Source organism: Actinia tenebrosa, unplaced genomic scaffold, assembly GCF_029948245.1.
Source record: "Actinia tenebrosa isolate PJP-AT-01 unplaced genomic scaffold, QUT_ActTen_1.0 PGA_scaffold11__36_contigs__length_13525064, whole genome shotgun sequence".
Lineage (NCBI taxonomy): Eukaryota > Metazoa > Cnidaria > Anthozoa > Actiniaria > Actiniidae > Actinia > Actinia tenebrosa.
This window is the reverse complement of record NW_028292571.1, coordinates 4,737,168-4,755,200: the sequence shown is the minus strand read 5'-3', so window position 1 is coordinate 4,755,200 and position 18,033 is coordinate 4,737,168. Positions and strand designations below refer to the sequence as shown.

The 18,033-nt window shown below is 37.2% G+C and overlaps 1 protein-coding gene across 1 annotated transcript; it reads left to right on the top strand.

The window, feature by feature from the left end:
- The first annotated feature begins 449 nt into the window (after positions 1-449).
- Positions 450-18,024, top strand: LOC116292922 (uncharacterized). Its single transcript, XM_031700264.2, has 14 exons — positions 450-581; positions 4,003-4,221; positions 5,422-5,684; positions 6,348-6,537; positions 7,220-7,387; positions 8,508-8,617; positions 9,179-9,320; positions 10,051-10,130; positions 10,806-11,002; positions 11,919-12,100; positions 12,901-13,185; positions 15,008-15,166; positions 16,511-16,803; positions 17,881-18,024. The coding sequence occupies exons 1-14, from the start codon at positions 485-487 to the stop codon at positions 18,022-18,024; spliced, it is 2,529 nt and encodes an 842-aa protein (XP_031556124.2). The 5' UTR covers positions 450-484.
- Positions 18,025-18,033: the final 9 nt, after the last annotated feature.

Genomic DNA, 18,033 nt, shown 5'->3' with positions numbered 1-18,033 from the left:
CTTTGCAGCCGTTCTTAGGGTCGTCACGCAACGACGACCCTAAGAACGGCTGCAAAGGAGGCTACCCCGGGCCCTTCAAAAACAAGCTGTGATTTCATAATGAGCTAGACTATTTTCGTAAATAAGAATCACAGACTCTCTCAAGCTTCTGCTTTTGAGTTTCTGCTCTTTGGGTAAATATGAGAATTAATATATGTTAAAAAAATAAAATACAACTACTAGGTACATATGATGATTCATTTTATTTACTACTGAATGAGCCAGCGGTCTAACGAGTCAGCTGTTATCATTGGCTCCTACAAGACTATAGGTTTCTTTTGTCAAGGAAAATACTTTAAACTTTAATGCTGCTCAACAAACTCAGTATGAACACTGATATAACGACTTATATTACGACTTCTTTTCTTGCTAGAATATACATTTTTTGAAAACAGTTAGTGTTAGATCAAACTATGACAAGTAATTTTGATACCTCTCTATCAAGATGAAGTTGGACCTTCTAAAAATTCTACTCTTCTTAGCCTGCCCCTTGCTTGTAAAGCTGGACGAAAGATGTCAGCAATCAAGCAACTCTTTAAACGGTAAGAAAGATCGAATATCATTTCTTCACTGATTAGTTTATACAAAGACGAAGGAACTATCTTTTTCAGGAATTTTTTTACGAGTTGTTTTTTGACTCGTCATTAGTTTAAATATTTGTTATAAGTTGTTTTTCCCCCGTTTTGTTTTGTAAAAGTGTTCGAATTCTATTTTATCTTCTTCTTGTTCTTCTTCTTCCACACTTTGAAGTGTTTGTATTGTTTATCCTTTATGGCTTAATATCAAAATTATTTCAGACAGAACGTACTGTCATAAAAGAAACAAAGAGGAAAAAATTGATATTCAGAGATATTTCTGCGTAGTAATGATAAACCTATTTATGCTATAAAATTTTATTGCATTATCCATAGAAATTCTGCTAGTATTAGCTCACGAGATGAATTCTAGAACTGCAATTTTTTGTTTCCTAACTTTAATAGTCAAAGAGTCAAATTCAGTGAAATCATAGTCAAGGTGTCTCGTAGTGCGTGAACCAACGAATAGCTGTTATTGTGGTCCATTCTAATTCAACCCAGTAGGAATCCAAAGCGAAACACTGACTTCAGTACTGGAGTTACACAAGTTAGCTTTAGCTATTCCGTTTTTTGCTTAGGAACACTAACGAACACTAAAGGGAATTATTTGAAAATGTTATGACAATGCGCTGCCAACCAACGAATAGCTGTTATTGTGGTCCATTCTAATTCAACCCAGTAGGAATCCAAAGCGAAACACTGACTTCATGCTGTTTTTGATTTTGTTTAAAACAAGGGGACCAAAAAGTGCTAAAGAAACAATGAGAATGTGGGATGTAAAATGCCTGAAACAATTGGAAGAAATGCTATAGATAATTAAGAGGGCTTAAGACTTTGCCGACGAAGTTAAAAAAAGTTTTCAGGTGTTTTGCAAATTGATATCCGAAAACGTTTACCGAGTCAGTACCTAAAAATATTCTTAATAAATACCTACATTATAATATCGCTGTTAAAAGCGCTTTTTTATTCTCAGTTTTAAAGATAAATTTATACTCTTCATTTTCCGTCATAATAATATATATATGCGTTAGCCAAAAATTAATGTTCAGGTGTCTTGCGATTGATAAATAATCAATATTATTGATTATTATGAGTTTACCGATTAGTATCTCAAATGATTCTTCTCAACAAACACCTGATACAATATATTTTCCTGGTTGCAACGCGCTTTTTTAGTCTTATCTTAAATATAAATTTATACTTTTTCGGTCATAATAATATCTATACGTTACCCAAACTGAATGTTTGTTAATTTGTATCAATGCCACAGAATATTTATCAATATTTGCGCTTTCAAATGATATTTTCTTGACTCTTACGTTACACCATGATTAATAATCAGTTTTTGTCTTTTAGCAATATTAATATTTTTTCTTTTTATAGAAGCAATGATTAACGTACTTGTCGGTTGGGATCATTTGTTTTATAAATACAAGAACTCTTCCTCGCCCTTAAATTTTTTGATAGAGATCAAAGCTTTCGGACTAATTAGTCTATCCACAGGGAATAAGGATTAATCAGTCCAAAAGCTCGGATTTCTATCAAAAAATTTTAAGGTTGAGGAGTCGTCCTTTTCATTTATAAAATATATTAATGATTATTTTTTTCTTTTAGTGTAAGTTTTTAGCAATATATATTATCGTTCCTATCTTAAGCACTTTCAACCCCGAAAGTCGGTAGCCAATCTCTTATCCACCCAGAGTCCTCCATCGCCTTCCGCTTTCAGCTGACCAAAAAGCTGGACGACTCTTGGCTCGAAATTGGTCACTAGCATGCAGTACAACCTCATTTCTGGGTCTTTCTCTTCTCTTGGTAATAGTATCAAATTCATGCAGTGCGCATGCGCAATGTACGAAAACGTCTTCTAGATTGTTCGTGCTCGCATTCAAGTAAAAATAAGGGAAAGGCCTACGTCATTCACTAGTATCCCCAGCATTTGTTTATTTAATTTAATCGGTAACACTAACTTTCTTATGTCAGAGTGCCAACGCACGCTGTGAGTTACAGAGGCTATAGAGCACTTTCAAAAATGGCCGCCTTGAGTTTTACAAAAGATATGATGTATTTAAACTGTAGAGATTTGTACGTAATTTTCCCCCGAGTTCTAGAGTAAATTGTCTCATTTTTGTGTTTTTCTGTTTACTCAAATTCCTATAGCTTGATCTTAAGAATTTCATATCTTTTTCTCGAACTCCCACACGTCACTGTTAAATGTGTATCCTATTTATTCGTACTTCAAATGTGGGGTAGTAATTTTTATATGTATTTCAGAATTGGTTTTTGAGGAATTATTGCGGTGACAATTTAGTATTGTTTTAATTGTTTATCTCGGCGTAACAACCTCCTTTGTTCCGTTCTATTGATGTGCTTTGTTTAGTTTGAACACGAGCTTTGTTTTGGGCTAATGTTATGTCATTCACAGGTTCATACACCGAGGTTTGGCTTGTTCTAGTAGTCTATAAATGCGTAGCAACTAGATGTATTTGACATAGTATGCACAATTTTTAGCAACGTTGTATAGTTTAGCGAGAATTCATTGACGTCATGTTTATTTAACCTGATATGATCCCCTGGAGTTGTTATGAAAAATACGACCTCCAATCTCGGCATGAAGTTGGCGAGACTTCGGTCCACGTATTACACCTGTCACAAAATGGCGGACGAGAGTAGCTAGAAGAAAAGCTGGTAACATCAATAATTTTAAAGAATATGGCTGCCGGAGGCTAAAAGAGATAGCTTTGATAATTGATGATTGATAAATGATAAATTTCTAGGAAAATTCAAATGAGTATAATTTTAAAAATAATCTTAGCTGAAAAAAGCATATTCAAGTACAAGACGAAGACCAGTTAAACGCTTCAACCCAACTGAACTTTGAAATTTCTGTGTTGAATGATGTTATAAAATTCCTGATCAGAAAATTAAACTAGGAATTCAAGAAGCTTTTTTTGAAAAGTGAGGGAATAACTGAATAAACTCCTAAGATAATTTTAAAAAGTAAAAATAAAGTAGCCTTAGCTGGCTCGATAACTATCCGGGGAAACAAACGAAAACTTCAAAAAAATAGAAATTAAACTTACGGAGGCTGTTGAATGCTGAGTCATTGAGAGTACAAGGATCGTTTTTTACTGATAAAATAACGAAAAGCACGAATTTTAGTAGCGGGCACGAGGCGTTTGTCTCTTAGTTATACGCCATTGGATTAAACTGCAGGTATTACCCGATTCTACATGCATATTCTCATTTAATTACAGCATAGTTACCGTTGCTACGCCTGTGAGTCACGTGGTACAAAGCTTCCATATATAGACTTCACTTGAGATTGTGGAGTAACTTTGTGATAATACTGACTTAATGTTTTAACTTCTTTAACTTTCTTAAAAAATAGGTACAGTTTACCAACTTTCAAATCACTCCTGGCCGTTATTTTCCCCACAAGGAATTGAGGATATAAAACATTGTGGCCCAAAAATAACGGCTCCAAGTGGCACTTCTAAAATACCTCTTATAGAGACCCGCCATGGAATTACCATTCCTACTTCCAGTTCTTTAGAGCTTGGAAGCTACTCATCGTCATGTATGACTTCGATTTCTCTTTGCGCAAGAGGTGAGTTTTGTGAGCGCCTGCTCAAACACTGCATGTTATAAAGAAGAAACCAACACGACACTACACCACACCACACCACACCACATCACTCTACACCACACCACACCACATCACTCTACACCACACCACACCACACCACACCACACCACACCACACCACACCACACCACACCACACCACACCACACTACACAACACGACACAACAAGATACGACAAAACAAGCAAAACACAGCAGAAAACAACACAAACTGCTCGTGATATCAAGCCACGAAAGCAACCAACCAGCCTACTAACCACGAATTAACGAACGAATGAATTGAATAAGAACGAAAAGAATGAACATATTGGATTGAATGAACATAATTAATAATGAATGAACAAAAGAAATAAAGAACAAACAAACAAACACTATCAATGGATGAATTACAAACGAATAGATGAATGAGTGAATGTGATCGCGGATGAAGTTGAATTAAATAACTATTTAGACTATAGGAATGAATGAATAAACGAACAGATAAAATGAAAGAGAGAATGAAATGATTGAGTTTATAAAATGTGAACATTAATTTATGAATGAAGGAACAAACGAATAGATGGAATGAATTCTAAAAAGTGAATGGGATGAATTTGATTGAGGGGAGAAATAAATACAGTCAATTCAAAAAATGTTGTCGTCGACCAACTCAAGCCTACGCGACTGGACCGAAAGGAACTCTGGGTAGCAATCATTGTAGCTGAGTTGACTCTATAATTTTATCTGACTAGTTATGCCTGGTTTAAAGCATGAACCTTCGTAGGCGAGCGGGAAGTGTTGAAGGAGACGTTTTTTTAATGCCTTCATATTTTCGCAATTGTGAACTGAATCATAACTACTTTGTTTTTCTTTCCCTAAAGCCAATTACATGCATTTGATGGATTGTTTCTCGCCATTATTATCTTATTACTAGCGGGACAATTAATTCAGAACGAGTATTTAACCGCTTCAGTGATTTTTACCCATATTCCTTTCGGTCCAGTCGCGTAGCCTTGAGCCGGTCGACGACAACGTTTTTTGAATTGACTGTAAACTATCGAAAAAAAAAAAAAAAAAAAAAAACAACAATAAAATGAACAAGTAAATAATTTAGAAGATAGATAAATAAACATATCGGAATGAATGATCTAATGAATGTAAATTTTACTTATACAATCATACAGGACTTTCAACAACATTGTGGCTCAAGCCTTATAACACACTCGAATCAACGGAGCCCGATAAAAGTCACCATATCTTGGGAACAAATGCCTTCTGGGTGACAAAGACCCATGATAAAACAAGTGGTTTGGACAGAATAACAGCCGAAATCAGGACCGCGACTGGAAAAGTTTCCGTAAATACCGTTATCAAGTACAACAGTTGGAGTCATATTGGGACAACATGGGCAAATGGCGTCCTGAAAATTTACGTGAATGGGTTGAAGGTAGTATTTTATAATTTTATAATTTTGAAATTCTATTATCAAAGCCGCTGTATATGTAGTTTCAAATAGTCTCCCTCACAGTTCCTTGCACCATAATTACTGATCTTATCAAAATCCATTGCTTTCAGTCTGCATTATCCCAACGAATGCATAGAGGAAAATCAGACATATTTAGTTCATTCATTATTGGCCTTGTTTCTATGATAAACAAGCTAGAAAGAAAACAATTGGATTTTGATAAGAACAATAATTATACTAGATAATCACTTCGGCACGACCGTGCCTATTCATAGAAGCGAGGACAGCGGTGAGCTTGCACGACTGATAGTCTCCTATCATTGCAAGGTCACCGCCGTTATCGCTTCGATGCATAGGCACGGTTGCCTTTTCAAAATGGTACAGGGAACACGGTGAAGGGAGCTATTAACTTTTGTTCAGAGTTATTTAGCCTTAGCTGTTTATGTCTAATATTCATTTGTTTTAGTGAAGGACGGTGGAATTTCAAAGTGTTTGCCTGTTGTTGAAGTTTTGCAGCCTTTACTTGACCCTTGGGATCCAGACTGTGGGACATATTACGACCACGCAGGGGATCGGAGCTAGTCAAAAGCATATATTTTCATCCCAATCAATCAACCGCACATACTTTTTACTTTCGTTTCAAAGGTAAATGAATCAAACAGCACGCTCAGTTCATCGGCACCCTTAACGACGCAAGGATCCTTATATCTTTCACGTTCACCACTCTTTACACAAAGCAGTGCTGTAGAAGGCCATAATATGTACACTGATCTATCTATATGGTATCAAGGACTATCCGATGACCAGATGTACGAAGCTTTTCACATCCGACCACGTAAGTGAGATGTAAAATCATTGCAAGCTCACCATTTGTGAGCAAAGCTAATTCCTATATCGAAGTGGAATTGAGCGTGTTAGGTTTTGTGGAGGGAGAAAAATCCTTCAAATCAAGGGACAGACCCAACAAACGTGGAATCAAACCCAAAACCCAGTACCACATCTTTGATTCTCACAATAATCAAGGGCCATGAAATACCAAGGTCAAGTGAAACTATGTTCCATAAACAAGAAAAATAAATTCTACTTTTGTTATTGGGATAATAGTACAAATGAGAAGTGACATGGTGCTTAAGCAATGCGCATGCGCACGATTCCATCATCCGCAAAAGTACCAATGCGCACGGAATGTGCGCCTTCCAACATTAGAGCTCAGGCTTTGGGGTTGAGAATGAGGCAGTCGGGATTTTTTTAAACGTTTAAATTTCACCAATTGCATTTCATATCGTCCACGTGATGCCAATATTGTACCACTTGGACAAGTTTTTTATTCCACCTAATTAAATCTTGACTGCACTTGGTATAATATTGGTTTCACGTAAACGATTTGAGAGGCACGATCAAAAAAAAAAAAAAAAAAAAAAAAAAACTGCCTTTGTCTACTGGTAAGAGTAGTAAGTAGGATTTGTAATAATTATTTTCATTTACTAAAGTTCTTTATTATACCATTTTTTATCTAGGCTGTCCTTATATGCAGGCCCGTTTCTTCAACTTCTCGTCTACTACATCAAGTCATTCCAACTATAGAGCTGAACATGCCAGCAGTTTAGCACCCCAAAAAGCATGGTGTGGAAAAGAGAACGAGAACGGGACATTCCTCCAGATACAATTTGGAAAGCTAACAAAAGGTACTGATTACTACATATTAGAGCCATTTTCGTATGAGTTGGAAACATCCGCTCCTCGGATCTACATATATATTAACCTCATTTATTAAAAATTAAGAATTTATTTTTGTTAATTGTTTTTATCGTATGTAGAACTTTTCTAATGTTTGTACTCAAATGTTTTCCCTTCAAAACCCGACCAAGTTTCTTGAATTAGATGCAGAGATTTAAGGAGCCGCCATGTTTGTTTTCCTGGACAATTTGGCGCATGGGCATAAGTTTTTCAGCCCAAATCTCGTACCCAGAGACTGCATTTCTTCTGGTCTGCGGCGAAGAACGAGGGTTTGGACTTCCGGTATAAGAGCGCATGCGTTCAATTACTTGCCAAAAATGAATAAAAAAGTTCCCGATTTCTAATTTTTGCTTTGATCGAGAGTAAAAACAGAACTCTGTTTTAAAGCTTGATTTTCATTGATTATATTTCACTTCCGGATAATTACCTATGCGCCAAAACATTCATCATGCCAGAGCCCTCGTTCTTCGTCCCAGGCCAGAAGAAACACAGGCTCTGGGTACGATATTGTACGTTTCAGCCATGTCTGTATAAAATTAAAATTAAAACCAGTATTGTAATTGGGATTCCTGTGGTTTGGCTATCAACATGGCGGCAAATCCAAAAATTTACATCACGCATTCGCTATTCTTTAATACTGGGCAGCGTGAATATCCAATAGTAACCAGTACATATGCATACTCATAAAGAGGAGGCTATAAGTCAGACAAGATAGACAAAAAATAATCCGAAACTTACCTATAAAGAAGGGACCAAATTTCATAGTTTCATGAGCTCTTCAAGGAAGGTCTTGTAGAAAGTCTTGTGTGACTAGGTATGTATCAGATATTTCGTAGTTTCATGAGCTCTTCATCGTTTTTTCCACTACGTCTCATAAGCTTAGTAGGAAGGTCTTGTAGAAAGTCTTGTGTGACTAGGAATGTATCAGATATTTCGTAGTTTCATGAGCTCTTCATCGTTTTTCCACTACGTCTCACAAGCTTAGTAGGAAGGTCTTGTAAAAAGTCTTGTGTGGCAAGCTATGTACATTCGTTTTAGAACATATATCTAACTCTCGTTTTTTTCCAGTGTGCACTATCGTAATGTACGGCTTCACTGTAAACGGCACGGTAAACTCGGTGACAAAGTTGGCTTTATCAAGCTCTACCGATGGAGTGAAATGGTCAATAGATCACGAGGTATTTAACCTTACATCATTCACAACTTTATGCACGAGCAAATATAATACACTCGTTTTCTATGAAGCGCGACCTGTTCGTCGGCAGACCGAAAAGCGGTTTGGTTCTAGTCTGTCAATCAACCCGTAAAATGAAAAAAAAAAAAAAAAACTAGTTACCGATGTTTTAGAAATGCAGTTAAACAGTCTGATTGACAAGCAACTAAAACCAACCTTTTTGTATGACCTTTCTCTTAAAAGTATTGGGTCATGCGAGGCCAAGATGAAAATGACAAAGGAAATCACATTTTTTCTCGAATGCATTATTGTGGCATTTATTTTATTTCCATTTTAACCTCACATTCAAGATAATTTTGAGATGGGTACTATTGTCGAACGGGTCGCTCTCAAAGAAAAAGAGTGTAATAAAAGTGGACGTGCATAATATATGGTTCACAAATTTTTTTTAGAAGAATCAATGGAAATAATTCTGTGCAAAGTGTGATATAATATTTTTTATCATGTTTTACAAATCCTGCTTTTCTTGAAATTTTCTAATGTTTTCTAAACTTTTGTCCCTCAGCTAATCGAAAAGATTGTAAGTTATATATACTTCCGGGTAGATCTTCCCAGACCCATAGAAGCCAGATATCTGCGCATTCATCCTTTAAGCTGGAATGTAAAACCTTGTATTGAGAAAACTAATATCTATGGTTTTCAGATTGGTAAGTCAGATATAAATTATCCATTTACTCACAGCTAGCTCAATGTAAAATTGTAAAGGAATAGCCAGCAAACGCTCAGAATATTTTTTAGTACATATTAACACATGTCATATCTGAAAACCAGGCCATTTTAGATTAAACTGTTTCGCTAGGAGCAAATTTTGTTGAATTTTCTATTGGATTTGGTGATTCTATCCACCGCATAACCAAGCAGTGACGTCATAGTGAATTAGGGCAATTGAATACAATAAGCTCGCTCTTCCAGCAACAACTTCGTTATGAGGCCTTGCTAAATGTCGAAAGTTTCGGACGAAAAATCGAACTGCATTTTGAGGTTTGAGGTACCCAAAGAACGTCGTGGTAAAGGAGTTCTATTGCCGTTCTCCGACCCCTTTAACATCATAATCAGCCATTCTAAGGTTGAGGAAAAAGAGCAATCTGGAACCAAGAACCTTCAGTCTTACTGCGCATTTTTTTTTTTTTTTTTTTTTTCCCGCATGCTCAATGAAATGCCAGATGAGCGTTTCTGGTGTCTCGTCAAAGCATGCGCAGTAGGAATGTTTGGTTCTGGAATCGAGTGTGGACAATCTCGCACCCAGAGCCTTCTTACTGCGCAGATCAATTTCTTACTGCGCATGCTCGACGAAAGGCTCTGGGTACGAGATTGGAGTGCGGAGAGAAAATAAGATATAACATGGAAAATAATGGAATGAATATTTTTTGTTCATAGAGAACGTAAACGTTCGAGTCATGACAGAAGGCTTTAGTGATCCTGGGGTATCAAAACGAACACCTATTTGTTCTATCAAGGTAAGGGACCGATCGAAAATTAGAGGTTAGAGGGAGGATTGGTGTTCTATATTTTACCATACAGACTCTTTCCACACCCATTCCCCCAAATTTACTGTAAAGATAGTTGTGACCATCCCCTTATATGATACATAATAGTGTATTTTTCAAAATGGTTGTCGAAATATCCTACTTAGACAGTGCAAACAACAAGTTTCATTTTAATACCATAATACCGTATAATTCTAGTTATAAGTCCCCCCCCCCCCCCCCCCCCCCGGTTGTAAGCCACCTCTAGTATCTCGCGATAATGACACAAAAATTTGGAAAACAGATAAAAGAAATAAAGTAGCAATTTGTTCTCTCCCACACTCTATTTCCTTCCTTCCGGAGTGACCAAGAGTAAGGACGTAAAGAAACCCTGGCAGTGACCATCCTCAGTGTCAGGCCTTTACTAATGATTTTTTATTTTTAGTGGGTTGATTGGGATGGAGATATATGGGGATTTTAAGGAGATTGGAAATTGGTGCAGGTACCTCGAAGGAAACCTTGTGTCCTATTGTGCAGCACATTGACAACTTGTAAAACCCTGAATTAAAAAACATGGAAACACGCCCGAATAGATGAGGTCTATCCGGATTATTTTACGAGTCCTATATTTTTAGGGATGTGAGATTCATGTGCTCCTTCTTTTAGGTCAATGAAAAAGAGCATTGTAAAGGTGGCAATGGCCACAACATTGTGGTTCTAGAGCCCTCCACTGGACATGTTACGAGTTCCAGGAGTTTTGACACCTTTAACCAGACGACAGCAGCAAAGGAAATGGCTGATTACTTAAGAGCAATTGATGAACGCTTTATTGTAGTGGTCGCCGTGAAAGGCTCTGGGCATAGGTAACTGAATGAAATGAAATTCACTGGTGAAGATACCGCAATTACAGTGGTTTAGAATGACTTTAATCTTAAAAACCTCATTTTTATCGATACTTTGAAATCAAATGCAACCTCTGGATCTAAGTCATGCAGGCCACGTCTCACTCACAGATTGAACCCTGAAACAACCTCTGGGCTGCTGTAAATCAGGGCACAGCTAACTCACAGATCGAACCCTGAAACAACCTCTGGGCTGATCTAAGTCAGGGCACGGCTAACTCACAGATCGAACCCTGAAACAACCTCTGGGCTGATCTAAGTCAGGGCATGGCTAACTCACGGATCGAACCCTGAAACGACTTTTGGGATGATCTAAGTAAGGGCATGGCTATGTCACAGAGCGAATCCCGAAACAACCTCTGGGATGATCTAACTCAGGACATGGCTTTCTCACTCACAATCAACTGTCTTCAGACAGAGTTCTAACTGAAGCCAGGACACTCAAAGCTCGCAATTTGCAATATAATTGTGACCGATATATTTAGTACTTCGTCATTCGTTTCTGTGACGGGCAACAAATAATTTTGTTACGTATTCTGATTGGGCGAGAGGGCATCACGTGAACGTGAACAAGTTTCGATGTTTCTCCGGCAACGGCTTTCAGCGGGCAACAATATGTTGTTGACCGGTAATAACAATATCGGAAGTAATTTTCCCGGAAATGCAAGTTTTTCCTATTTGTGAAAATCAAATAATTAAAAAATTGTCTTGTGTTCTTGGACACTTAGTATATAGCAAAACTTAACAAAACACTTATTGACTGGAACCTCGGGAAAGCAGTGTGTTTTGTGATCCCTCGCCGGCGATGTTTACCTCGGCTTATCCTGTTTCCCTCGGTCCCAATCAATAAGTGTTAAATGTCATATGTTGTTTAAAGGTACATCAGTGACAGTGCAGAGGAACTATATCGCATAGGTGCTATTGATCCATTAGTTTCCTGCGAAAACTGTTCGTGGATTCTGATTGGACGACATGGCTCTCGCCGATCCTGGGTACAACAGGCACATCGTAAAACAAGAATGGGTCCAGCTTCGCTGGAAGTGAACATCCCCCTAGAGGGTACGTATGCATATATAAATATAGCGCTCCCCTCTCGTCAATGCGACCCGGGTTCAAGTCGCGCCGGTCTCGGTGTCGTATGTCGTAAGTAGTATGTGAGTTGAGTTGCTTGATGGTATTCTCCGGGTTCACCGGTTTTCCTCCCTCCGCAATAATCAACTTCTAAATTCCAATTGGCATTCAGGCATTCAGTAGATGAAGAGCCACTCTGTGGAAATGCCAGTGTAAATCATATTTATTTGATTTGATTGATAAGGAAAACATATGTATTGGGAAAATCTGCAGACTTTAATTACTTGGTGTTACTGTAAAAATAGACCTTTTGCAACACAGACGTGACCCTTCCCCGTAAAAAGAGACGTTGTGTCAAAATGAACAGAAATGGAAAGAGCGTCTAAATAATAGAAAGAAGGCAAAGTTTTAGTTGTCGCGAAATTGCTTTATTGGACAATCCGCTATTGCTGAGATGAACAATTTCCTGTCGAATAATATCAGGTAAAGGCTTTCCCGGCACATAAACACGGCCAAGACTATTTCTGGTCGCCATGTTTACTTGGTTTTCCGGCTATGTTAGCACTGATTAACCAATGAAAATGTCGTATATTGAATTTAAAGTTGATTGGAATTTTGATATCTTCGTTTTCGACGTTGTAAATTTCAACTGAATAATGAAATCAAAATTCGAAAATTCAAATCATTAATCGACTCTAGGGGTCAACGCGTGAGCTTGTTTGACTGTAAAAAGTCTCTCAACCTCAAAGCATGTTAACTAACCAAGTTTAATATTTATCTTTGGACAGAAAACAACGACCCCAAACACTGGTGGAGACTTGATCAGATTGTCAGTAGCAAAATCGTAGACTCCAGGACCAAAGTCAAAACACCTTTTACTGGTAAAACCACATACAACCACATTTATGGATCAACATATAAAGCAACAGTAGCTTTGGAGTCTACTTCCTGCTTGCTAGATCCTGACCGCTGCCCTGGTGGACTAACGATTGCCTATTGGTTGGCACTATACAAACACTCCTTGCCAAAGTCAATATTTAATCCATCTTTTATAGCTTTGGAAAACGAAAAAGGTAACTTATTTATTGCCTTGTAGATACGCTAACTTGAATCTTAGTGAAATTATTATCCTGGGATCATTCTTACAAACTTAAGAAATCAAAATGCTGAGTTTAAACAAAGCAAACCGAAACTATGTATATCAAATATATATGTTTAAAAGTCAAAGTTCAGTTTCATCTAAAATTAAGAAAAGGGACCTATTTTCGCAAGGTGCTTTACTTTAGGAACCTATTTTTGCAGGGTAATACTTGATTCACAGACCTATACTTTTGCAGGATGTTACTTAATTTAGGGACCTATATTATCGCAGGGTGCTACTTCCTTTAGGGACCTATTTTCGCAGGGTGCTTTACTTTAGGAACCTATTTTCGCAGGGTGTTACTTGATTCACGGACCTATACTTTTGCAGGATGTTACTTAATTTAGTGACCTTTATTATCGCAGAGTGCTACTTCCTTTAGGGACCATTTTCGACGAGTACTCGCTTAAGGGCTTGTGTACACGGCTTTTAGACCCTGAAAATGACAAGAGACAGTTATAATTTCCATTAAACCCTTGAAAGTATAATAAGCGATTGGTCCCCTTGTTTGAAAATTTTTCGGTTGGATCGGGATCATAATATTTCTCCAGTTTACCTCCATCCACAAAGCTTAAAATACAAATTTTCAAAGTTAGTTGGCCCAGCTCAGAGGTCGTTTCAGGGTTCGATAAAATTCAAGGTTTTTGAAATAATAACCATCGTCTATGCATTGCCACAATAATATATTCAGCGAAGTAATGTCGAGGTGAGGCCTTATTTGCTCCTGGCGCGAAGCAGATATAAGTTTCCTTTATAATTATTTGATTTGAGAGCATTTCTTTGGATTTTCCGGTTTTTCTCCGTCCCCCAGCAAAACCTAAAACGCTAATTTCCGATACGATCAGAGTGAGTTAGCCGTGCCCTGGCTTAGTTGGCACAGCCCAGAGGTTCGGTTCATGGTTCCACTGAAAATCACAGGCTGAGCAGAAAGACTATTCATATTCAATGTATATTCATTGATGAATTATCTATTATATGCTCTATTACTAAAAACTGATATCTTCACATGCGAATATATTACATTAGCATATACTAACTTGTGTACTTCCTAAGAACGCGCGCGCTCATTGGTCAATTGGAGGTGAATATTGTACGATATTCACCTCTGAATCTCGGAATATTGAGTCGGCAACAAAATGGCATCTGCCGGCAATCATTTTGCTACAATTTCCAATGAGGAAATTGAAAAAATGAAAGTAAATACCATTCCTATCAATACTAAAAAGGCAACGAAGTATGGCCTAAAAGTTTTGCTAAAAGTTTTGCGTGAATTTGTCACGGAAACTAAAAGTTTCTGTTTGTTTGTTTTTATTGAATTGTTGTATATAAAAATAAGTTACTCTGTACGCAAGTTGGTATATGCTAAAACAATTATTCGCCTCAGGCTCAGTGAATATGGAGAATATTTACCACGCCGCTAGAAGACTCGCGTATCGGTAAATATTCCCCGATATTCATTTTGCCTTCGGCGAATAATTGCTAATGATATCATTAAATAGAAAAAATGTACTAGGATCGTATTTCATCGATAATTATATATTACTGAAAAGATTATTACATAGCCGCTTGGAGATACGGATTTTATCTTCTCATGTTGAGATTATCTTACTTGTTTGCTGTGCTAACTCGTAAGATATCACCTCAACACTCGAAGATACTGAAATCCGTATCTCCGCTCCGCGTGGCCATCGAAATCCTCCATGTAATACATACAGCATCATACGGCATCTAATTCCAGTAACTTCTTTTGACAGCCAAGTGCTTTACATGGCTCACAGACCAAGATCGCTGTTGTGTTTTTCCCTTTGTCTATAAAGGAGTTACCTACACAAGTTGTACTGAAGTTGACCATCATCGGTTATGGTGCTCTTTCACGCCAAATTTTGAAAATCACCAGTGGGGGAATTGCTTAGGTTAGTAATGATGATAATAATAATAATAATAATAATATTATCAAATAGTAATGATAATAATAATAATAATAATAATGATGATAATAATGATAATAATAATAATAATAATGATATTAAATAATAATAATAATAATGATAATAATAATATTATCAAATAGTAATGATAATAATAATAATAATGATAATAATAATAATGATATTAAATAATAATAATAATAATAATGATGATGATAATAATGATAATAATAATAATAGTAATGATAATAATAATAATGATGATGATGATGATAATAATAATGATAATAGTAATTACTAATCTAACTAATATCTACGTATAAAAGTAAATAACTAAGGCCTAGGGCAAACGTCGAACTTTCCATGCACCGAACTTAATTACATCAAAGAATGCCGCCTCATTATCACCTGATATCCATTGTTTTTAATGAGTTCGGTGCATGGAAAGTTCGACGTTTGCCCTATAGGCCTAATTGAATTTACTATTGATGGATTGCAAGCATTCTCAAGAGAGTTAAAAGACAAAAGCATGGCGGCCATTGTGGTGCCGTTAACAATGGATACTAATAAGAAATCTTTTGTTAAATGGCACCAACATGGCCGCGATGACGTAACGTGCAATCGAAGAATATGTTGCGAAAACAGCAACATACGAATAAATTTCTTTTTAGCTTTGATAATTCTAAAAATATTTTGATATGTAAAAAATAAAGAAAATGTCCCCAAACCTATGAAATTTACTTATTTATTTATAAAAATTACAAAATTAATTCCAAAATCTATTTCTTAGATTTATGAAATCACCCATATATTGTAATCAAAAAGGCAGGTTCCTAGCTTGAATCTGTGTGGAAAGTGCCAGGAAAGTGCCAGAAAAAAAATTCCAAATTATGTCCAAAAAAAATTCCTGCACAGCCATGAGGCGTAAAAAAAATTCACGCACAAGATAAGTTGATCAACTACCCCTCCCCCCTCAAAAATCTAATGGTCTGTCCCAAACTTAACTCAACTGCAACGAAACCGACACCTTATTAATTGGGAAGCACGGGAGACGTGCGCCGGCGCTATAGCTAATGCTTCTCGCCTCTCACCCGAATGCGACCCGGGTTCGAGTCCTGCCGGAAAAGGTGTCGTATGTGAGCAGCGAGATGTTTGCTAGTTCTCTCCTGTGCTTTGAGCGTTTTTCTCCGGGTTCTCCGGTTTTCAGCTCCCTCCACAAAAATCAACTTCTAAATTTCAATTCGATCTTAGGAGATATTGGGGTTAAATTCGAAAAAAATGATTTTTATAGATTACTTCTTATTTCTATTTTATTGTAATCTCCAACAGGGTGCAACAGGCCTTTAGTAAAGAAAACAATGCTCTCTGCTTCAAGTGAGCTGCAAAACAGCTATCGTGCCCGTTCTGCAAGGTTTAAAGACAAAAACCCATTTTGGAGTCCTAGTCCCGATGACGTGGGTCCATATCTACAAGTTGATATTCAAGAAATCGTTTTCTTGACAGCTATAGGTACTAAGGGCGGTACGCTGAATGGGGAAAACCATTGGGTGAAGAGCTTCCAGCTTTGGTATAGCTTTGGTGGAATAGCTTGGAGACTTCACAGAGAAGGTTTTATCGATAAGGTATGCTTTATATAGAACAGACCATTGAAAATTTATCCAGGGAGGGGGAGGGGTTTGGGGAAGGGGAGGGGAGGTTGAAAAATTATGGGGGTTCGGGGTGAAAAATAGAGAGACCTGGGGTGCTTATCATTTACCAGGAAAACCCAGATATTCTGCTTGGAAAATTAATTGTATGCATCATTACAATCGGAAAGTTCCGGAAAACTCGGTCTTGCGATTGACGCAATCCACTTTTCCCGCTCATTTCGGTTCTTTCGGTAGACGCTTGTACCATTTTTCGGAAGTCAAAGTTTCCTGCTCTTTTCTTACTATTAGCGAATGAATTTCAAACCGGATGGTTTGGTTTATATGGTAAGCACCCCTGAGTATCATCGTTTTACTTACTCCTAAGTAAAAGCGCATCATTGTGGATGAAATATAAGGAATCTCATTCAAGCGGTGAATGGCCTTGATAGAATTCATTAACTCTATGGGGTTTCTATGTACGTAGTTGTGTAGGGAGACATTTGGCATTCCATGTAAAACCAGTTGATCAATACTCCAGTTTAGAGTTCTCTAGTGAACAGGATTAGCCTCCGGCGATTTCGTATGAAATTATTTGAAATATTTATGCATTCCAGTGAAGGTTCGTGAAACTTCAAAGTGTTCGTATTGTTTAAGTTGTGCATTCTTTACTTAACCGGTTGGTATGTTCAGCTGTATCCAACCACAGATGGACTTGTCTTTCCTCCTCAGTGACCAATAGTACCCCTTACCCTTTACAAGATGCTAGATACGCTTTCAAGTATACTATACACAAATAGAGCGCATGCAGAAAAACCATGAAATAAAAACAAAGTTGATATTGACAAATAGTAGGTATTTAGTAACCGATAGTTTGTATCACTCAACCAGAACACTCTTTGCACAAAAGACACAAATGGTCTCTTGTGTATTTTTCTTTTGCATAATGAATGTTCTGGTTGGGTGACAGCAACTATTAGTCACTAAATAGCTACTATTTGCCAGTATCAACTTTGCTTTTATTTCATGGTTTTACTGCATGCGTCCTATATAATTCATCTTTACTGATTTTAGGATTTCATTGCGAATTATGACGCAACTACAATTGTCACAAACCAGCTCAGTGACCCTGCTAAGGTTCGATCTGTACGAATAGTACCCTTGGTGCATACAGGCAAAATAGCTTTGAAATTGGAGCTTTATGGTTGTCCAGGTTAGTGTTCGTCT